This window comes from Coturnix japonica, chromosome 24 (assembly GCF_054131305.1).
Source record: "Coturnix japonica strain WE chromosome 24, WE-NBRP24, whole genome shotgun sequence".
Taxonomy (NCBI): domain Eukaryota; kingdom Metazoa; phylum Chordata; class Aves; order Galliformes; family Phasianidae; genus Coturnix; species Coturnix japonica.
Window position 1 is genome coordinate 4,535,025 of NC_140686.1, and position 22,087 is coordinate 4,557,111.

General features: G+C 54.3%; 2 protein-coding genes across 8 annotated transcripts; one reads left to right on the top strand and one right to left on the bottom strand.

The window, feature by feature from the left end:
* Positions 1-1,692: 1,692 nt before the first annotated feature.
* On the bottom strand, positions 1,693-7,938 carry LOC146757102 (uncharacterized). Its single transcript, XM_085523322.1, has 12 exons — positions 7,737-7,938; positions 7,485-7,504; positions 7,250-7,408; positions 6,394-6,473; positions 6,270-6,322; positions 5,608-5,676; positions 5,209-5,268; positions 4,347-4,418; positions 3,895-3,987; positions 3,651-3,761; positions 3,196-3,343; positions 1,693-2,906 (listed from the first exon to the last, which is right to left on the bottom strand). Exons 1-12 carry the CDS (start codon positions 7,936-7,938, stop codon positions 2,684-2,686), a joined length of 1,290 nt encoding a protein of 429 aa, XP_085379448.1. The 3' UTR covers positions 1,693-2,683.
* On the top strand, positions 6,424-20,670 carry LOC146757103 (protein MANBAL-like). 7 transcript variants are annotated; one of them, XM_085523455.1, is made up of 8 exons: positions 6,424-7,318; positions 8,201-9,520; positions 12,451-12,558; positions 12,933-12,992; positions 19,042-19,140; positions 19,257-19,296; positions 19,680-19,873; positions 20,313-20,670. In XM_085523455.1, exons 5-8 carry the CDS (start codon positions 19,075-19,077, stop codon positions 20,412-20,414), a joined length of 402 nt encoding a protein of 133 aa, XP_085379581.1. In that variant the 5' UTR covers positions 6,424-7,318; positions 8,201-9,520; positions 12,451-12,558; positions 12,933-12,992; positions 19,042-19,074; the 3' UTR covers positions 20,415-20,670. The 7 variants fall into 7 exon arrangements, 5 of the variants coding, with proteins under 5 accessions (XP_085379581.1, XP_085379584.1, XP_085379582.1 ...); XM_085523458.1 differs by lacking the exon at positions 19,257-19,296; XR_014937028.1 differs by lacking the exons at positions 6,424-7,318; positions 8,201-9,520; positions 19,680-19,873; positions 20,313-20,670 and adding an exon at positions 14,032-18,929 and having other exon boundaries at positions 9,530-12,558; positions 19,215-19,299.
* Positions 20,671-22,087: the final 1,417 nt, after the last annotated feature.

Consider the following 22,087-nt stretch of genomic DNA (forward strand, 5'->3'; position numbering starts at 1 on the left):
TGTGTTGCGCGCGGCAGCGGTGACCAAGGTGACGTGGAGAGGGTTCTAAAATGGCGGCCGCACTGCTGGCACTGGTGTTCCACATAGGATGAGGAGGGGGCTGGTAATAGCAGGACAAGGGGAAACTGATTTAAGTTGAAAGAGGGAAGATTTAGGTTGGATGTTAGGGGGAAAGTTGTTTACTAGGAGAGTGGTTAGGCCCTGGAACAGGCTGCCCAGGGAGGTTGTGGATGCCCCGTCCTTGGAGGTGTTCAGGGCCAGGTTGGACAGGGCCCTGGGCAACCTGATCTAGTAAAGGTGTATGTTTGGTGGCCCTGCCAGGCAGGGGGGTTTGTTCTTCATGATCCATGAGGTCCCTTCCAACCTGGGTCATTCTGTGATGCTGTGATACCGGTGTGTGGCTGCTTGTCCCAGCGCGCTGACCTTTTGTCTTCAGGTTCACCAACAAGACTGTAACTGATTTATGGAGGAGGCAAGTGATGGGTGCTACTGTGTGACAATCAACATCACTTTGTGGACATTTGAAAGCACCTTCCTCCAGAGCTGTTCACCTCCAGAAGAGGGTGCTCAGAAGTGTTTACTGGCAGAAGATCTGGCTCCAGATTGGTATGGGAAAACTGGGGAATGATACCATCGTGTCCTGTGAAGAACAGGATGCAGGTGGGCATCCCTGCTCCCTCTTGTCTGCTGGCAAGGCCCAGAAGATGAGATCCCAGAGCCAGAAGCTGCCATTCCAAGGAGAGCTGACTCAACCATTTTGGATTTGAGCTGTCACACCAAGGAGAGCTGACTGAACCACGTTAGACTTATTTGTAAGTTTATACTATCATTGGAAACTGTTGCCGTGGTCACAGTCATCGTCAGCGGAACAACAACTCCTGATGACCCACCACTACTGAAGATCAATGACTGAACTACAAAACACGCCAGATCCATGGTGGTGACTCTCTCTCCCTCTTGCTTCCTATAAAGACTCCTTGATTCTATTTCCTATCTTTTCTATTGCCCACCTTCCCTTCCTAATCACCCTAAATCGTAATAGCGTCCATCCTCCAACATTTGAACCATGCTCAGGCATACACGTATGGACCTCCTCTCCTTCCTATAAATTGTAGCAGGACAGAGAACCACAAGGATTGTCAGCTCCCAAGTCATACAAGTATTGCACACAACACAGATAACTTCATCTGCTGGCCCCGCTGTCTCTGCATACCACCAAGCGAGGACCTGCAATGCCCAGGCGAGACGATGTGCCTGGCAGTGCAAAGCCAGCCCACGTGTGTGCAGATGGCAAGGAGCGTGTGGCACTGTGCACCGACAGCCCTTGCCTGCCCAGGACTGCGTGTGGAGGGCGTTCTCCACTGCAGCCCTGCCCAACAGTCAGTAGGGGTGTGCGGCCATGATGGCAGTAATGAACAAACTGCTGCTTCACAAAGATCTTGGCCTGATTAGAAATCTTTGAGTAGTGCTGTTACAGCAGACAGAATGTGATAAGCGCAAGTAGTCTCCTGCACTTCACATCCTTGCTACTTTGTTCTGGGTGTTGTCACTGAGCAGCATCTAACACAAGTTCTGCCCTGGTCAGCTGGCTGCCTTAGCTTGAGCCCTGATGGCAACGCCGTGACGTGATGTTAGTATTGCTGTTTTCTCCTCGTCAGAATACTCTGCCTTTTGAAGGAAGCAGCTTCTTGGTTATTTTGTTTTGTTGTTGAACTTTATTGAATTAATTTACAATATCTATATTCCATATAGTTACAGATGTTTTGAATATGATCATTTGTGGTGCTGAGATTTTTTGTAGAAAAGCTATACTCAGTTCAGAAGGTGTAATAAGGATGTTAAAGAAAGAACCCCCTGTTGTGTTGACCAGTGATGATGCTCCCACCCCCTGACCAATGGTGGAGAGGAGCATGAAGAGAGAGGTGGTGCTGGGGGATCCAGCTGGGGCTGCTGGGCCTGTCATACTTCTCCCAGGCAGAGGTTTTACAGGTGTTGCATGATGCCCCCAAGCTGACCCCGTGGGGGGGGGGGCACTCCCACATCCTGAAGGATGGTGGAGAGGAGCGGGAGGGCAGAGTTGGTGCTGTGGGGGGCTGGGAGCTGTGGGGCCTGGTATGCTTTCCCCTGGCTGTAGTTTTCTGGGTGTCAGATGATGCCCTCAAACTGACACCCTGCGGGGGCTGCTCCAACCTCCTGAAGGATGGTGAAGGAAAGTTGGTGACAGTTCCTGGGGGGGACAGGGGGCTGCTGGGCCAGTTGGCTTCCCCCAGGCAATGGTCGTCCGTCTGTTGGATGATGTCCCCAGGTCTATACTCTGCTGGGGTTGCTTCCATCCCCTGATGGATGGTGGAGGGGAGGGTGAGGGCAGAGATGGTGCTGGGGGCTGACGGGCCTCTCAAGCTTCCCCCAGGCGGTGGCTGCCCCCAGGTGATGCTCCGAGGGAGCCACTGCCAACCCCTGAAGGATGGTGGTGGGGGACAGGAGGATGGTGTTGATGCCTGGGGGCAGCTGGGCCTGCCACTCATCTGCCAGGGTGCTGCTGTTTGGGTGCCAGCCAATGACTGCAAGCTTCCAAACCAGGTGGGTCCCTCCTGTCCCCTGAAAGAGGTGTTGATGCCCAAGGTGGATAGGGGCTGCTGGGCCTGATGTACTTCCCGGGGGCCACGGAGCCTGGGCTGGTGAGCTACAGGGGCCGCAGGGGGGGCAGTTGAGCCCGACAGCCGTCAGGCCTGGCAGGGGCCGCTCTGGTGGTGCTCTGCAGCTGCTGGGCTGGTCGTTGTTGGTGCCCTGTCTTTCTGTCCAGCGCCTTGAGGCAAGCAAGCTGTCCGTTGAGGCGAGCAAGCCATCTTTCCAAGCGCGAGGTGCTGCGGGCAGTATTCTCGGCTGCAGCAGCTGCAGCAAGGCGCCTGCAGAGAAAGAAACATGCTGAGGGCACAGGAGAACCCCCTGCTCTCCTTCCTCACAGTGCATGGTAGAGCCACCCTCAGCTCCCGGCCTGTCTCAGGCCCAGCAGTAAGAACATGCAGCAGGAATGGCTCGGCCAGTTAAAACATCTGACAGCATCAATCTCAGACAGTGTTAGGCAACAACTAACTGGCTTCTCTATGCTGCTTTAACTAGAAATGCCTCCTGGCTCACAGGAGCCCTATAGTAAAGAGGGGGGCAGGGTAGGGGTGGGGGTGAACAAGAACTCACTGGTTTATCTGCCTCCGTTGCCGGATAAGACGATAGCATGAAAACATTGCCATCAGCGTGGTAACGAAGATAGCTGCACCGAATCCCAGACAGTACTTCTTGATAAAATTATCTACTGCGGCATTTGCATGTTCCTCACCATCCGCACCTGGAAAAACAATGTGGATCTGTTTCACCAGCTGCTGCTTTGAGTGACATGGACAAGAACAACCACAGGAAGGATCCCGCTCCGGGCTGCTGTTGTGCCTGGTGGCTCAGGGGAAGCACAGCAAGCTCTGGAATGCGGGGTCTGTGCACAGGAGGTACTATGGAGGGTCCTGTTTCCTCTCCTTATCTGCTGAATGTGGTTCTGGTGGCCTAGTTCCCAAAAGGACAAAGTTCCTAAGTCCCTGGGAACTGGCTGCAGTGGGAGGGGAGCAACCTCTAACCACGAAGCCACTATGAGCAGCCCTTACCTGGAGTGACAGTTGCTGTCTGCATGGCCTCTTTTACTCTCTGGGGGACAGTCAGTGTGCGAACTCTGCCGTTTTGAAATGCAAGCCAGCGCATAGGTGCTCCACCTGTCTCTTTAGAAAGGAGGTAAGAGAGTGGGACTGTAAGTAACTGCTTCTCATCAGGAAGATGGTACAGTTTCTCCACATGTATTTCTAGAAATTCAGCTTCACAAGTCTTTCAGGGAACAGACGGAAATACACCTACCACGTGCTTTGTCCTTCATGATTTTCATTAGCAGAGGGGGCAGTGTCTGCAAATATTTTCCTGTTTCCAGGGTCTCTTTCTGTTTCTCAGGACCTAAACAGAAAGCATTAAGATAACTTTCAGACAAACAAGGTATTAAACTGAAGGGTCTTTTCAGTGAAGCCAGTAACGACAACAGCCACCCCTGGGATGCCTGTGGGGTTCCAGCACAACTAAGGATTTAGCACGGCCTTCCCTGGAGGCACTTCTGCAACCAAAGAATGAGAACTTTTCACCACACACTGCAGCTTACCTAAACGCATAACGGCATCACTGAATGGGACCAGGGCATTGTGCGAGGGCAGGGCACATACACACAGGTGTGCATTCTCACTCACACCTGCAGACATGCCTGGCTGACATTAGGACTGTGAGCTGGCATCTCTCAAAGGAAGTAAAATCTCATGACGTACCCATTCGAATCCCTGGGGCTTCTGTCCTGGAGCTCAGATGGGAAACTGGATGCCATTCAACTCCACTAGGAGCTGTCAACAAACACAGACAGAGCAGCTCCTGTCAGACACCTGTTTAGACTGGAATGACAGCACTGCTCCACAGCACTCTCCTCTCCCTGCCACACAGAAGCATCTGGCAAATAGTTGTTGGGTGCCTGCAGTGGCACCGTGACAGTCCAAAAAGGAACCGTGTGCAGAACTGCCTGGAGAAGGGAAGGGGGTGGAAGAGGAAGGGCAAGATCTAAAGGCCCTTTCCCTTGGGATTGCCCTGAGGCTCACAGGCTGGATTATGCTGAGGCTTTGGCAAGGCGTTGCTTATAGGCACAGCATTGATGAGAAACATCTCCTGGTGTTGATGCCTGGGGGCAGCCGGGCCTGCCACTCATGTGCCAGGGTGCTGCTGTTTGGGTGCCATGGTATGCTGTGATTTCTCTCTTCCTTAGGGACCTGCAGTGACTGGAAGGGGCTCAGGTGATGACATGGCACCCAGGCCTGGGTCAAAAGTTGCAAAGCTGCAGAGAGGCCAGGTGGGCAGTTGGCTGGCACTCAGCAGCTTTCCAGATACTCTCCAGGCCAAGTAAAACAATCTTCAGAGAAGGCATAGAAGAACATTTGGCCCCTCAAGGTTTTCTTAGTGGGGAGATCTCTGATGTACGGAGACAAAGTCAACGGGATGCTGGGAGCATGCAGCACCCAAGAAACAGTGACTACCCAAGCTTCTCATGGAGAAGAAATCACCAGGCAGTGAAAAGATGAACCCCTCCTGAACTTCCACAGCCAAATATGAGCAGAGATCATGAGATGAAGACTGGTGACTTACCTCTGGCATCCACCCCAGGCTCAGGGACACGACTTTGCTCTGGAAATGCACCAAAGGGGCCTGCAGGCACAAGAGTGATCAGACACAGGTGAGGAGAGCTTCCACTGCGCACTGGAGTCTGCTTTGTTTTTTTTTCCTGCAGTGACCTGTGAGGACTGGCTGCAGGTCAGGGAATGACATGGCCCAAACAGCAAAGGAATAGGAGCAAAGACTGGCAAGGGCCGCCTTCTCACTGAAATGTTACAATTCTCCAAGTAAAAAAAATACTAATGACTGATCTGTGTACGACCTTCAAAGCACAAAGAGACTTGAAAGACCTTTGGAGGTCCTTACATACCCAAATAAGCTATTACAGCACTAATTTTTCGACTTCCAAGGAAACAGACACTCACAACTTACCTCGGAGTTTCCCCTGAGGCACAAAAGCAGTCTCCTTCGGGTCATCTGAAGGAGTACCAATGTCATCATCTACAAGAAAGAAGAGGGATGTTCCCATTGCATGCTGTGATCTTCCTCTCCCTTAGTGACAGGGAAGGGGCCAGGTAACAGGATGGGAGACTCAGGCCTTGATTGCCAAAGATATAGAGTGGCCAGGGTGACCTGGAGCCTGGCACTCAGCAGCTTTAAAATTGCTCCCTCCTTGCCATGTGCAGCACCCCTCCGGGACCGCGTGGAAGAGCATACAAAGAAAAGGTGCCTGAACCCATCTGGGCTACAGCTGGGGGTCTCTGTTGGGAACCAGGATTTTTCTATGGGGAGCATCAGGCAGCTGGAGCAGAAATGTTCATGCTTTTCCCAGCACACATCTTCCGAGTTCTCCCCTAGGACACCCCCAGGATGAAGAGCATGCTCCAGCCAGCCGGCGGCAGAGCCGTGGGAGCACAGGGCTTCCTCATGCCCTTGCCCAGCTCCTGTGGTGCTGCCTGTCCCCCCTGTCCAGTACCCCTCCCCCCCCAATCGAAGGCAGCCCTAGGGCAACACGGCACAGAGCCACTGCAACCAGAACCTGGGCTTCTCACCCTCAGTTCCACTTATTTTTTACCCCATCTCTGCCCACCCACCTGCTCCTGCTGCTCGCCACAGAGGGAGAAGGGACATTAAAGACCCAGAGACACTGTCAAAAGATAAAGAAAATCGATTCAGTGTCCATTCCAGTGCCTGGCCACCCTTTCTGACCAGTAATACCTCCTGGTGTCCAGCCTGAATCTCCCCTGTCGCAGCTTGAAGCCATTCCATCTGGTCCTATTGAGCTGTGGAATCAAACTCTATAATGCAGAGATGGGTTATAAAGCAGGTATGTTTATTCCAGCGTTGCGCAGCGCCGGGTGCAAGGGGGATAGCTCCTCCAAACTTGCACACCGACTTGTAAAACCGTGATACAGATATAGGTACACCTTATGCATAGTCAATGATTTCCCGTAATTCTGATACATATTCAATAATTCTTTATCATGCAGACCCCCTCTTGTTATCGCCCATCTTGTCAGGGAGATGCAACTCCTCTTCTGATATTTACAACCTCTAATCCCTTTCTGGACAGGTCTCAGGGAGTTCTCACTCCTTATCTGCATCCTTCCTGCTCTCCCAGACCCACTGTCTCCATTCCTTGCTATTCTAACTAACTAAATCATTTTCTGTAAACTACCTTTAACTATCCCCCTTCTAGCTCCCCTTTGTTCTAAATTCCAGCAGAGCCTCTGCTTCTTGCTTCACTGTTCAGGTTCCCACAGGGGCTACAGGGGGCTCCGAGGGGATATGGGGGCTCTATAGGAGCCTACAGAGGGAGCTGTATAGGTTCCATAGGAGCTCTGCGGGCTCTATGGGGCTGTAGAGACTCTATGAGGGACACGAGGGATCTACGGGCGGGCTGAAGGGGGCTCTGTGGGGGCTATAGGGCAGACATAGGGAGGCTGCGAAGGGCTGTATCGGCCCTATAGGAGCCATAGGGCACCGAGGGGGCGGGGTAATCCACTTCGGGTGCGGCCCGCAGCGCCATGTTGGGGCCTTGGGGGCGGCTGTTGGCGGCCCTCAGCCCACAAACCTCTTCCGCTCCCCCGGCGCTTCGCTCCGCTCCCTCCGCCGTTCCCCCCCCTCCGCCCCACGCCACCAGGTCAGGCCGCTCCGGTTTCCACTCCCCCTTCCCACCATTATCCGCAATGGGTCCGTGCCGTAATCCGCTCCCCCGGAGGGAACGCGTGCTCTGCGGAAATGGGTCCCCCTGGGAAACGCGATCCGCTTCACTGGCGTTCGCCCTCGCTTTGGTTCCTACGGCCTACAGAGCCGGAGGAAGGCGATCCTGGGGAGGGGGGGGGGTGTCAGCTGTGTCTCCACGGAGGGCTGTGTGTCCCCCCCCCTACAGGTGGAGCTGCTGCTGCTGCTGCTCGAGTACCCCCGTGAAGCATGCGGGGTCCCGGGGGGGTCCCGGCGGTATACGAGGCTCTACTGGAGCTGCTGACTCTGCCCCACAACCCTCCGGGTCACCCCCGGGCTCTGCTCCTTCTGGCCACCGTCACCGTCCTATTGGCCACCGGCACGGGGGGGTCCGTGGGTGTCGTTGCCCCCTTTGTGACCCTCCTGCTGCAGGAAGCCGAGGGGGTGAAGCAGGGGGGGGCCCGGCGGCAGCAGCTGAGTGTCTGCGGGAGCTGCTGAGGGGCCGGGGGAGCCCCCCAGGATGTTGCCTTGTGGGGCTCGGAGGTCCCTGCTGGGTCGCTTGGCTGTAGCCTCTGCCATTCAGCCCCTGGTGCTGCTGCTGGTGGAAGGCGAGAAGCTTTGGGGGGGATGAATCTTATGGGGGGGGTGGGGGGGAGGGCTCTGCATTGTTACTGGGGAGGGTCTGGGGGCTGAATTTGGGTGATGGAATCCCAGGGATCATCACCTTGGTACTGGAAGGGATCAAGGGATCCATTGGAATCCCATTATGGGGGTGGGGGGAATCCAGGGGACCTTTGTATGGATGGAGGATCTCACCCCCATCTCTTTTCTTTCTCATCAGATCCTGTTGAATCCTGCCGTGCTGATGGACCAGATCCTGGAGCTTCTCCTATGTCTGCAGGTGGCTCCTTCCACAACCTGCTGCCAGATCCCGGCCTCACACTGTGATCCACTGGGTCCCAACAGCCCTGGGCAGCCTCGTGTCACCGTGGGGCTGAGCTCCTCTGGATCCCAGTGCTCTCCTTCCCCTTCTAATGCACCTCCCTGCCATGCAGCCCTTACAGACCCCGGGGGTCCCGGTGTTGTCACATCACTGGATGCTGGGGATCTCCTCCGCATCACACTGCTGGATCCCAAAGGACCCCTTGGCAAAGCACTGCTGGATCCCAAGGATCCCCTTGGCACAGCACTGTGGGATCCAGACCCCAAGGACCCCCCCATGGCACCACTTCCAGGGCTCCCAATGATGGAGCACCTCAGGATCCCAGGGGGGACCCCCGTAGCAGCCCCTTGGTGGATCCCATCCCCCCACTTCCACGCCACCTCCTTGCCCACTCCTTCCTCCTGACTCCGCAGCCCAGGCCCAGCTGCTGTGGGTGCTGAGGGACTCCAAGAAGCCCCCCCGAGCTCTTCCCCTATTCTAACCCAACTGCTGCCCACTGCGGAGCTGGCATTGCTCCATGCTGCTCTCTGGGGGTCCCGGGGGGGTCTTTGCCCCATCCCTGCGTCCTTCCAACACCGCTTGGCTTCCTTAGCCCAGCACCCAGCTCTGCCCCCCTCCCTGCGCCTCTTCTTCCTCCTCTGCCTCGGGACCCCCCCCTCGCCCCCCTTACCCCCCCATTTTGCCGCCAGCCTCTTCCCCACGTTCTCCGACCCCCCCGAGCTTCTCCTGCCCCACTTAGAGCTGGCAGCCTCTGCTTGTTCCGGGGGAGGGGATGAAGGTCAGCGGGGCAGTTGTTGGCTCCGGGCTTTGGTGGTGGGGTTGGCAGCTCGGGGGGGTCCTCCCGGTGTTTTCTGCCGGGCTCTGGTGGCCTTATCTAAACACTTGGGGGGCTCGGGACCCCCCCCCCCCCGTCGAGTTGGTCACAGCCGCCACCTCTTTGCTGCTGCGCTGTCCCCATTTCGCCCCCCAGATCTTAGAGGCTGCGGGGGAGGGGTGCGGGGAGTTGGGGGGGGCTCTGGGCGCCGCTTTGAGGCAGGGGGTGCTGAGCGCTGCCGCCCCCCTGCTGCCCCACGGAGCTCCTCCGTTAAGCCCACACAGCGTCGGGCGGGGGCGACATCGACGTCGGCGACCGGGCTGCGCTTCACGACTTCCGCTTTGGGACCCCCCAAGCTGGGCACCGTGTTGGCCGCCCCCCCGCTCCGCCTTCCCCCCCCTCGGGTAAGCACGGAAGGGGGGGGTCGGCTCTCAGCCTCCGCTCTGTCCCCCCTTCTTTCCGCCTCCATCACCTCCCCGACCCCCCCCTCTTCCCGCTGCTCCCCCCCCCTTTCGGTGCCCCCCGGGATCCCCGTGGTTACAGGAGGGCTTTGGCACGATGGGGAGCCCCGGGGGGGGGGGTTACGGCTTTGCCTCCGTTTGGAGCCCGACGACGCGACCCCCCCTCATCGCCTCCACGTGTCTCCGTCTCCTCTTTGCCCCCCCTTCCTTTACCCGTAGCGGCTCAATTGCGACCATTGGCCGTCTCCCCCCGCCCCTTGGGACGCCTCCAGGCGACGCCGCATGTTCGACGCCATGTGGGAAACGCTGGGGGGGGACCCGAAAGCCGGTTGGTGTGGGAAGGGGCTCGAACCCCCCGCCGCCATCACCCCCTTCGTGTTGGATGAAGGGGACGGAGATGGGGGGTGGGTGGCGGCCGCCTCGTTGCCCCCCCCGCGGTCTGGCCCTAATTTGGGGGAGGGAGGGGGGAGTGGACGTGCGGTGTCAGCGCTGGGGGGCTCTGGTGCCTTTGGGTCGCCTATTGAGGGGGGAGGCTTGAGGGCAGCACACGGGTGGTTCGGGAAGGTATCTATGGGTCTGGGTCGGTTCTGGGGGGTGGGGAAAGGAGGGGTGTTTCTCATGAGGTTTTCTCTGTAAATGGGAACGATGCAGATTGGAGTGTTGAGTTTTGTGTTCCGTAAGGATTCGGATGCGCGGTTCCGGTCCGGTTCTGCTGACCCGACTTCGTTTCGTTGTGGTCAAGAGAGCGGAGAGCTCTCTGCTGCCACCGCGTGGCCAAAGAGCGGAACTGCACCCCGGTGTCACTCCAAACTGACCCCCCATCGCCACCCCAGCGATGTCGCCCCCTAAGGGATACCCCAACATAACTCCAACATAACCCCAACATGACCCCCCAGCGTCGCCCCCCAGCAACAAAAACATCCCTCCCTCCCTGATAGCAACCCCAGTGATACCCCAACATCGCTCCTAACATCGCTCCCCAACATTACTCCAACGTTATCCCAACAGCATCACACCAGTGTCACCCCAACACAGCCCCAAGGTCACCCCAATACCACCCCAATGTCACCCCAATGTCATCCCTACGTCACCCCAATGTCACCCCAACAGCATCACTCCCGACATCACCCCAGTGTACTCCCAATGACCGACCCCCAGCTCACCACAGCCTCCCTTTGTGAATTATAGGGAGCAATAAGACCCTCACTACCCCATAGCAGATCAATCCATGCCCCCACTTGCTGTTATCTGATGGCTGTTTGCTGGCTGGCTCTTGCTCCATTCAACCACCACTGTCTGGGCCCATCCCCCAGCCAGTTCCTCACCCAGCACAGAGTGCACCAATGCATGCCAATGACCCCAAATGATCCGAAATCCCCCCAAGTCCCCCCAAATGACCGTAAAATGATTCCATAAGTGCCCCCAAATGGGCTGCAGCTTCCGCAGGAGAAACCCATGGCGGATGGTGTGGAAGGCTTTGCTGAAGTCAGTGCAGACCAACAGACACCAATAGCCTCAGCTGTCACCTCCCCCAGCACTCATGGATGGATCCCATCCGGCCCCATGGACTCGTGGTACTCCAGGTGGAACAGCAGGACTCTGTTTCCTCTTGAATCGTGGGGGTTTGCTCTGCTCCCCATCCCAGACAGCCAAGTCAGAGAGCAGAGAACCCATCAAGAGCTTTTTTGTCCCCCATTTTCCCTTCACATCCCTTACCCACTGCAGCCTTTGCTTCCCTGAAGCTGCTCTCCCCATACACTGCTGGAAGGAGCCTTAAAGCCACAACTACCAGCCCTGGGCTCAGGGCTTGGTGACAGGGATGCATCATTGGGCATTGGGGTGCATCTAAAAGGGCTTCAATCTTTGGTCCTTGGGTTCAGGCCTTTGAAAGGGGTTCACCCTTTTATTCCTTGGGGTTATACACTTTTCTGACCCATTTGGCATCAGGGTTCTGCTTTTAGTTGCCCTTTCTCCCCCGTTTTCCATCTCTATCCCCCTCCAGGGCTCCATAGCAGAGACACTTTGCTGCAGCCTTCATATATAAACTTCATATATAATCTTCATGTATGAACTTCATATAAAAGCAGAAGAGAAGCATGCAGACCAAGCAGCGTCTGAGTGCAGAATGGATGCTGCCCATCCCATCTCTCTTCCTATCTACGTCTGCTCTCACTCTGTGCTTTTCAAGGGGGAAATCTTTCCCCATCTCCAATGCAAAGGGTCCCAAACTCCAAAGTGAGGGGAATAATAGATATGGATTTTACTGAGGGCTTTCTTAACAACTAACAACAACCAATTGGGGGTAACATTGGTTAATGGGTTAATATGGGCTAATTACAATTAGAGGCCGTTCTTATAGGCCATGGCTGCTCTGATGAGCCATAGAATGAAAGACGACCAAGAGTAAAGACAGAAGAAAGGGAAGGAGGGACAGAGAGGCAGCAAAGCGAGGCGGTTCAGCGCTGGTAGATCCATTCACGTTCTGCTGTTGGGTGCGGATCTTCAGTCTGATGGGCCATCAGAGGTTTGTTGTTTGACAGCGACTCCCGATGACAGTCCAGACTGATTTCCAACAAATCCAACGTGGTGGCACTCAGCCGCCTGCCAGCACTGCCCCACTGCTGTGCCTGGGGGCAGGAGCACAGGAGAGGCCCCTTCCGTGGGAACCGTGAAAGTCTTGGGAAGCTGAGTTTCTAGATGTATATCCATGGAGCATCTGCAGTGTGCACAGCAGGAAAAGACGGATCAGAGCCTTGCTGTGGTGATGCCCCTGTGTCTGCACTGGCTTGCGGCATCACCTTCCTCCTGAAGATACCATCTTCCTGATGAGAAGCAGTTACTTACAGCCCTACTCTTTTACCTCCTTTCTAAAGGGACTGACGCAGAGTCTGCTCACAGGGATGCATTTCAGCAAGGCATCCGTCGCACACTGCCCATCCCTCTGGGAGAAAGAGAGGCTTGGCAAGCAGCTGGCACGCCAGGTAAGGGCCGGCGGTAGAGCTCCGTGGCTGTGGTTAGAGGTTGCTCCCCTCCCACTGCACCCAGTTCCCAGGGACTTAGGAACTTTGTCCTTTTGGGAACAAGGCCACCAAAACCAAATTCAGCAGAGATGGGATGGAATAGAACCCTTCAACGTACCTCCCTCCCACAGTCCCTGCATTCCGGAGCTTGCTGTGCCTCCCTTGAGGCTCCAGGCACACCAGCAGCCTGGAGCGGGGTCCCTCCTGCAAACTGAGGTCCAGAGAGATGCACTGACTCACAGATGGTGCAATGGCATAGAGGGAGCCTCCTCGTCCTTCTGCCTCCTCTGTGCCTGCACCATGCCCAGACTTTGCCTTTCTCTCATTCTTCACAGCGCTGTCCAATCCTGGGGAAGCCCACCACAACTGGGTCTATCGTTTTCTGAGGAATCCAGGTAAGCAGCGATCTGGCAGGAGTTTATAAGCAGGAGAAACATCCTGAAAACCAGGAGCGTGCAAGTTGTGCCCATGCCAGGGGGAAGGAAAAGGGGAGAAACAGGTTCAGGTGCTGCTGAGGGGCCCTGACTCTGCCCCTGAGGAGTGGGGTCTGAGTGGGAGGGGAGAGCTCAGGGCAGCACTCCCTGCACAACACGACAGTGGTTCTTGTCCACATCACTCTTAGCAGCAACTGATTAAACAGATGCACACACTCTCCTTCTGCTCTAATGAGTTTTGTTTAGTCAGACGACGTGTCCCAAAGGGTCACGGTGTGCCGGCCTGCGGCAGCACTACCCAGCCTCACAAGGCAAGGGTAGGAGAAGAAGGAGCAAATCTGGCAGAGCCAGAGCGTACCCAAAGCTGAGAGGCAAAATAGAGGCTCCAGAGTGCCTCGATGCGTGGTGCCTTTGGGAGTTCCCTTTGCATCCCCTGGAATCGGGGAAGCATTGCAGCCTGAGGATTTTCACTTGTTCCAGGAGGCCAACAAAATGGAAAACAATTGTGTAGCAATGTCAGACCTCCTTGAGATTTCCATTAGGGCACGAGACAAAGCAATAACCATGTTGTTCCTCCAGGTGTGCCTGGTGCAGGGCGTGCAAACGCCGAGCAAGTTAAAGTTGGTTGGAAGTTCTACCTGATACTTGCTGGAGCTTCCTTGGGTTCCCTATTGCTGGGGATGCTTCTGTGCTGGCTTCTTATTTACTGGTACAGGAACAGAAAGTGAGTTGTTGACCCCCATCCCCATCCTGCCCAACTCTTTTCTGTAGGGCTGCTGTGGGCCAGGAGGCGTTTCTAGTTAAAGCAGCGTAAAGAGACCAGTTAATTGTTGGCTCACACGGTCTGTGATTGACGCAGTTAGATGTTGTCATTGGCTTCAGCCTATCCTTACTGCTGGGCCAGAGACAGGCTGGGAGCTGAGGGTGGCTCTTTGCCATGCGCTGTGAGAAAGCAGAGCAGGGGCTCTCCTGTGCCCTCAGCACGTTCCTCTCTTTGCAGGCGCCGCGCTGAAGCTAAAAAATGGGCTAAACAAGTCCAGGACAATACCAGCATCTACAGCTCACAGTCAAGCTTCCTAACTGGGGGTTTCTGACAAGCCCAGCAGCCCCCGGTCCCAACGGGCATCAATGCCGCCCCCCCCCTGTTCCCCACCACCATCCTTCGGGGGACAGAAAGAAGCCACCTGGGGTGGGGTCATCGGCCAGCACTGAAACAACGTCTGACTGGCAGATGAGCAACAGGCCCATCAGCCCCCGGCCCCATCGGGCATCAATGCTGCCCCCCCCCTGCCCCCCCACCGCCATCCTTCAGGGGGCGGGAGCGGTCCCCTCAGCTCCGGAGCATCACCCAGCACCCGGACAACTGCTGCCTTGGGGAAGCCTGAGAGGCCCGGCAGCCCCCAGCCCCCTCCTCCCCGGCACCAACTCTGCCCTCTTCCTCCCCTCCAGCATCCATCAGGGGACGCAGAGTGCAGAGGTGGGGAAACAGTCCAAGAGACAGACAACCACTGCCTGGGGGAAGCACAACCAGCCCAGCAGCCCCCCACCTCCCCAGGCACCGTCACCACCCTCCCTCTCCTTTATTTATATATCTCCACCATCCTTTATTAGGTAGAAGCGCCCCCCCCCACCGTGTCAGCTTAGGGGCATCAGACACCTGGAAAACCACTGCCAGGGGGAAACAGACCAGGCCCAGCAGCCCCCAGCCCTTCCCCAGCACCACCTCTGCCCTCCTGCTCCTCTCCACCATCCATCAGGAGGTGGGAGCACCCCCAGTGGGTTGGTTTGGGGCACCATCTGACATCCACAGAACCACTGCTGTCATCAACCAGAGTTTTCCAGGCCCCACACTACCAAGAAATTGACAGTAATAGCACAGTTGTCCGTGTACTGTTGTCGTGTCATTACCTGACCCACTACCAGACCTTGCATGTCACTTGGCATTGGCAGACAGCGATCATACGAGTGGGAATGGCTTTAAACTCCAATAGTGGAAATGGAGGTAGATGGGTGGAGGAAATTCCTCCCCCAGAGGCAGTGAGGCCCTGGCCCAGGCTGCCCAGAGGCTGTGGGTGCCCTATGGCCCGTCTCAGGCAGGTTTTGCACATGATGCAAAAGCTCCAGTGCTTCTGCAGGAGGTTTCCCAGACAGCAGGCACCATCCTGCTCTGACCAGCAGGCAGTCATTTGCTTTGCAATTAGAACTAAGCAAGAACTATGAGCACATTTTCTCCCTCCTCCATTTCATTTTGCTTTGTGGGCTGGACTGAGAATCCAAAAGCGAAAATCTTACCTTCATCAGCACAGTCATTCCACATAAACATTCCTGTAGTACAGATGGGCTCTATTGTAGGTAATGATAACCTCCTTACTGAACAAAGATGGCTGTAATCCCACTGTGTATTAAGGATGCCAACTCCTGGACCTACCACTGCGCCTGTACTGAAAAGGAGGCAACGGACTGCCTGTGTCACACCTGTTGCTCGCATTTGCTGGTGATAAGGACTCTTGTATTTGCTGTATCCAACCTCCAGAGCTTCTGCAAAGGATACCAGGGCAGAAACAGGCATCTAAGAAAAGCAGCGCTGAATTAAAAACACAAGACAATAACCTGTAACTGCTAGCTGGACCATTTTAGAAGAGGCCTCAGAGAGCACTTTGTACCTCACAAGTAAAGATCATCTTAAAACATCTTAAAGCAATACTTGAGAGAGTGTGAATCACATTCACTTTCTCACACTGACTTTCACCTCCCCAGTTACGCTGTGGATGAATCACTCAGGCACATAAACGTACACCAGTCTGCACGTGGTGAAATGCTGCCTGGGAAACACATGCAGTACCAAAAGTAACAGAGAGCATGGGATAGATTAAGTAGTTCCACTTCAGACAAAAGGGTCTGTTCCCCCCCGATGGGCAAATGAAAGAGCCTTTATTTGAGAAACGGGCTCTATAGGAAAAGATATCAGAAGGAATGAACCCTGGGTGTAGTGCAAGAAAAGAGAAATTCATTTTGTCAACAGCAAAACTGCGGAAACATGGGTACCATGAAAACAGGCCAGGAAGCCTCTCAGGGAAGGAGGTTTCTAGTGGGACGTGGAGTTAAAGGGAAAAGAGGGGGTCACGCACTGTGGCATGGTCATGGTCAAGGACATGGACTGGGTAGCCTTCAACTCTTTTCCCTTCTCTGTCCAGAGAAGGAAAAAGCAAAGCAAACCCCAAGCAAACTCCATGCACTTGATAAGGGAAGTGCTTCACCAAGGCAGCTACAACAGCATCTTCTTACTTCTAGCCCAGGATGTGCTTCTGGAGCTGGCACACTGCCTCTGCTCTGATGTGGGCTCTGGGCCTTTGCCACACTGCGCTCCACCTTCGCGTGTTTTTTGGCAGGCCACAGCTCTGCTTTTTGCTCCTCTTCCTCCACTCCCTTGCGCTTTCTTGCAGCCACCGTCCTGCAGAAGGAGTGGTTGTCAACTGCAGGGGAAGGTCGTCCCCCTGTCCTGGGACCTGCTGTTCCAGGAAGCCCTCCAGCCTGGAGAGCAGCTTTCACATAGATCTTGCCATTTGGCTCAGCACCTCTCCCTGTTAGAACCAAGAAAGGGGAAGCTGCAAGATTTAATGAGTCCAGCACTACCTTCAGTCTGCAAACTGGCACAGAATCACAGAATTAGAGGTGTTGGAAGGGACATCCAGAGATCATCGAGACCAACCCCCCTCATCAAGACCAAAGGCCCAACTGGGCCACAATACGGAGAAATCTCATCTCCAGTGTTGACTGCAATGGATCTTAGGCTCTTGGGTGAACTGTGGGCTTGATTTTCCAATCCTGGACAGGAAAGGGCACTGTCAATCCCTCCAACTGCAAGACCTCAAGCAACATGCAATGACAACAGTCGCAAGAAAGGACAGACAGCAAGCCTGACTAGAAAGACAGGACCCAGAACCCAGATGCCTGCTGTGTGTCTGTAGCTCTCTTCACAGCTGGGCCACACTCCACACCAGTGTCCTGCCTTCCTGCAAGGCCATGCTTCACTGCAAGCCTGTTTGCTTCAGCTTCTAGCAGAAAGGAAACAAGAAAGACGTGAAGAGCATCTCTTGGGAGGAAGATCTGAGCACAGCCAAACACAAACTTCTGCTCCTCAAGCGTACTTTCTTCCATTCATTCCCATGGTGGGAATCCAGACTCCCTGCAAGTGAAAGAAAAATGAGGCATGGAAGGGTTATGGGCTGGCTGGAGGAAGAGCTGGAGTTGATCCAGCGTAGGGACAGAGCTTAGGAGCCCTCTCCCAATGTTCAGAGACACAAGCCAGGGCACAGGAAAGGGCACAGGGCACAGGACTCGGAGAGTTTGGGGACTGAGACTTAGGAGAGAGTGAAGAAACCTGAGGCAAGGGAAGCGCTGCTCAGCTGGGGAAGAAGGCCGAGATGGAAAGCAGAAAGCAACGATGAGGGCTTGAGCAAGAAGCCACAAAGGACAGCAGAACCACCTGCAACGCTTCCTCGGAGGTGGCACCAAAGTCAACGGTCAGTATGGTCCGGATTGCAGGCACGGCCGTGTTTCCCTTTTGTGGACAATGGAGAGGAAGGAAGGAAGCTGGAAGGGAAGGGCTTGTGCTGCATTAGAAGAGGGCTTCACCTGTGCAGGACTTGATGTATGGCAAGAGCTGGAGACGCTGCATTCCTTCAGGGTGCTTCAGCTCGATCCCTGTTTCAACATATTGATTATTAGCTGACCTTATAGCATGTCTTTAGTCATTGTTAGTATCTTACCTACTTAATTTTGTGTTGAAATGTATTTTAGTTGCATTTTGCATCTCTTCATTTCAAATAAAAGCCAACCAAACTTTTTAAAACTGGTGCTGTCTCTTTCAGTAGCTGCGCAAAATGTGCCTGGCTTGGGCTGGCCATCGTAGGGCGATGAAGCGGTCGGCTTCAGGTCCCTCCATGGAAATGCAGCTGCTTTTCCCCCGTTTCCCTGTTGGTGTTCTGCACCTGTGGCCTTTCAGCCCAACTGGAACTGCTAGCAACAGACTGTGAGCATCCCCTTGCTCTGCGAGGGCTGAGAGGAAAGCAAGGGAGAGGAAGCAGGGCGGGAGGAAGAAGGGTGTCCCTGCACTCAGCCTCTTGAGCTTGTCTGTCTTCCCGGCTGGCTCTTTCAGCCTTCTGATGCACCGTGTGTTGCTGTTTGCCCCGGGAAGCCCAGCTGCACGCATGGAGGAGGACAGGGCAGCTGGAGGGCTGCAGGTGAACGCGCCTCGGGCACAGAGCTGAGCCGGGAGCCGGGAGGGCCCTGAGCCGCGCGGCGCTGCTTCAGCTCCAATGGCTTCAAGCACGCGATGGGCAGCGCTGCGTGTTTAGTGCCAGGGTGCTGCGAGGGCACGTTGCTGAGCCAGAGCCCAAAGAGGAGAGGCTGGATGCCAGGAGTGTCTGGTGGCCATTTTCAATTGGCGCCTTGGCGTCTTCCTTCTTCCACCAGCCTGCACAGTGGACTCGGTACAATGAGCTACAAGGCACTGCCTCCTGCTGCCTGCGCTGCCGGAGGTGAAAGAGAGGATTGTTGGGCTGTGTGCAGCAAAGGACCTGGATGTGAAGGAGGGAAACCAAAGATTGATGAGTGGTCATTGCATCTCAGCTGTGGGTCTGGGCTCAGCCCGTGCAGCAGCACCTCGGGGCTGGGGCCGAGCCCGGTGCCCTGGGCTGTGCTGCCTGCAGGAGGCTGCGGGGCTGTGGGGCTGGGGCAGCCGCTGTGGGACAACAAGAGCTAGTTGTAGGTTACTGTTCATGTTTTAGTGTTAGGTGTAGGTTTCTGTTCCTGTTTTAGAGTTAGGCATAGGTTACTGTTCGTACTTAGAGTTAGGTGGGGTCCTACCAGCAGATGGCAGCAAACAGCGCTCACTCGGTAAGCACTCGTCTGCTTTCTCACCCAATGACATGAGTGCTGCTTCATGAGTGCAGAGGTCTGTGACATCTCCGATGGATGGGATTTGCATCTTGTGACTTCTCTGTTGCAGATTGTCGAGGAGCAGAGCGTGAGTGGCTGTGAAATGCAATTGGGCTTCATGGAAACAGTCCGGAGCTGTGTCTGGAGCTTCCTGCGTGGCCATTGTAAGGTAGGTGTGCCTTACTGTAAGCGTGTGCTGAAGCAGTGTTGGTTAAGCACAGCTCACTCCTCTGTCTTCAACAGATCAGCTTTCTGCGCACTTTATTTCTGTGTCTGGCGTTGTAGAGCACAGCAGCAGCAAGACAGCAAACACGTCCACAACCAGGTACGTGAACATGGGAAACTTTAATTCTGTGAATAATACTGGTATTAATATTAATAAGGCAGTGGTCACGCATGTGTGATGGAGCTCAGGGATAGGTTTATTCTTGTTTGTTAAGCTCTTCCCTTATTTGACGTCCACCCGTCCTCTCTTGCTTCTCTTCCCCCCACCTGCAAGTGCAGCAGTACTGAAAGCTGAGGGCTCTTTTCCTAGGCAGGCGGGCAAAGGCAACTGAAATGCAAGTTTGCTGTCCCTCTTTGTTCTCGGGTCAGTAGGCCCTGGATATCTTCCCAGCACCTCTCTATGTCAGCCTGGAAGTGTTTGCTCGCAGGAAGTAACCCCATTGCAGTGCCTGAGACTAATGATGCCTTTTTCCCCCCTTACAGCACGCAGCCTCTGTGAGAGCAGTGGAGCAGCAGCTGTCTGCGCTATGGCTGCTGAACTGCATTTCTCACCACCTGAGATCCCTGAGCCCACGATATTGGAGAACATGCTGCGCTACGGACTCTTGTTTGGAGCCCTTTTCCAGCTCCTGTGTGTGCTGGCCATCATCCTGCCAGCTTTCAAGTCCCCAAAGGCAGTAAGTAGCGCTGTGTGAGACTGATAGGAATGCTCAGGCAGTCGGCTGGGAGGGAACTGTCTGTAGCTGTTGCCTATGGCAGTGTGCCCCGGCACTGCTGAGAGTGCCGCACTTGGTTCTGTCCTTCCTTCCGCACGCCAGCAGCCTTGAGCTGCCAGTTCATCCTATCCTGCAGCTGCTGCTGCGCCCTATGAGCTGCCAGGCAGAGGGTCCACCCTCCCAGCACGGACCGCCTTGCTAGAGAGGACTTTAGGCTCTGGTTTGCATGGGATTTTTGGGAACTTGACAGATGTGGAGTTTCTAATGTGCCCTGAGGTCAGGAAGGCAATTTCCTGTGCTGGTCTCCCAAAGCTGCTCGGTCAGGTGACTTGAGCTCCCAAAGCAGCTGTCAGCCAGTTGTTAGAAAGTTCCCTGACTGTTTCCCAATTGCTTCTTGCAGGACTCAGAGGGTTTTGAGTCTAAGATGTGGGAGATGGTGAAGAAACCCAAGGCAAGTGCTGCTCAGCTGAGAAGCAAGAAGGAAAGCAAAAAGAAACAATAAGGGCTTGAGCAGGAAGGCACAAAGGACAGCAGAATCACCTGGAATGCTTCCTCAGAGGTGCACCAAAGGACACACACTGCATGGTCTGGTTTTCAGGCCTGGTCGTGCTTTCCCTTTCATGGACTGCGGAGAGGAACTAAGGAAGCTTTGTCTTTAGTCATTACCAGTATCCCGCCTATTTGATTTCATATTGAAATGTATTTTTGATGCATTTTGCATCTCTCTATTGCAAATAAAAGTGAAACAAACATTTGAATGGTGGTGCTGCCTCTTTCATTAGCTGCTCAAAATGTGCCTGGCTCAGGCTGGCAATCGCAGGGTCCTGATGTGGTCGGCTTCACGTCCCTCCTGGAAATGGAGCTGCTTGTCCCACGTTTCCGTGTTGGTGTTCCCAACTGGTGGCCTTTCAGCCCATCTGGAACTGCTGGCGATGAACTGTGAGCATCCCTTGTTCTCTGAGGGCTGAGAGAAACAAAAGCAGCGTGGGAGGAAGAAAGGTGTCCCTGCGCCTTGAGCTTGTCTCTATTCTGTACTTCTGTAGATACTGTATATCTAGAGCTTGTTCTTTGAGAATGATGACTGCTTTGTTTGATGTGTAGTTTCTGGCCCTCATTCGTCCTATTAATGCGATAGAACTGACAAACATGTTTGTGTTTAGGTTGTTTGTATGCTCTATTTCTTATTTTCTCCGTATATGCACTGTCCCCACGATTTCCTGTGCATGTGATTTATTCACATGACAATAAACAGAAGAGACACTCTCCATTTCTTAGGAATGATGCTTAGGTTCACGAACAGATGAGCTTCTTAGTTTTAGAGGCTTCAGGCTTTGGAGACTACCTTGGTTTGAACAGCAGAAGGCATCAGTGTTCACTTCTCAGCAGCACCAATCTACAAACCTGAGTAATAGCTGCTTGTTGCTCTGTTTCTGCAGAGCCTCGCAGCTCCCCATGCACTGATTACAGCCTTTGGAAAGGCAGCCAACTCACTTTCCTTGGGAAGCCACACAGATGTGAACCGTAATAGCCCATTGACTTTAGAGATGATTGAACAGGACTCTTTGATTAAAGGATACTGTCAGATGCGTGTCTGCCCCTCTATTATCTGGTGCTCTGTGTTGGAAGCTTGAAGCTAGCACATCTTGCTCTGCTGTTTTCTGTGTGTCCTTTTCCAGTTGGCAAGCTCTGACTGCTAGAACCCAAGATGCTAAAGCAATATTTAGACTCAAATGCATTTAATGAAAGGAGGCAATCTGTGTGTGTGCGCTTTCTCCAATGAGACTGGCACTGTTCCCTCGTGTCTTTACCAGATAACTAGACTTTATTTCCCATGGCTGAAATATGATCTGTCATCTGTCCAGGTGAAGAAAGCTTTGCCTTCGGTGCCCTGCCTGGATTTTGGTCTTGGTGTAAAGGCTCTGATTGTGACATTCTGACTGCTGTTTTGAGGCTTACCTTTTGTCTCGCACGTGATAAGGATGAAAATTTAGCAGAAATACCTTTTCAGTGGTTCAATACATGCTGGTGATTCTGTGATATCTTTTTCTGGTGTGAGTAATTGTTGTTTAGTGTTGGTTTTTGTCCTGCTGTTAAAATGGGGGTGTTTTTTCTCTACAAAGCCTGATTTAGGCACTTAAGCTTAGAACAACCTCTGTGGTAACAGGCTGTGTGTGG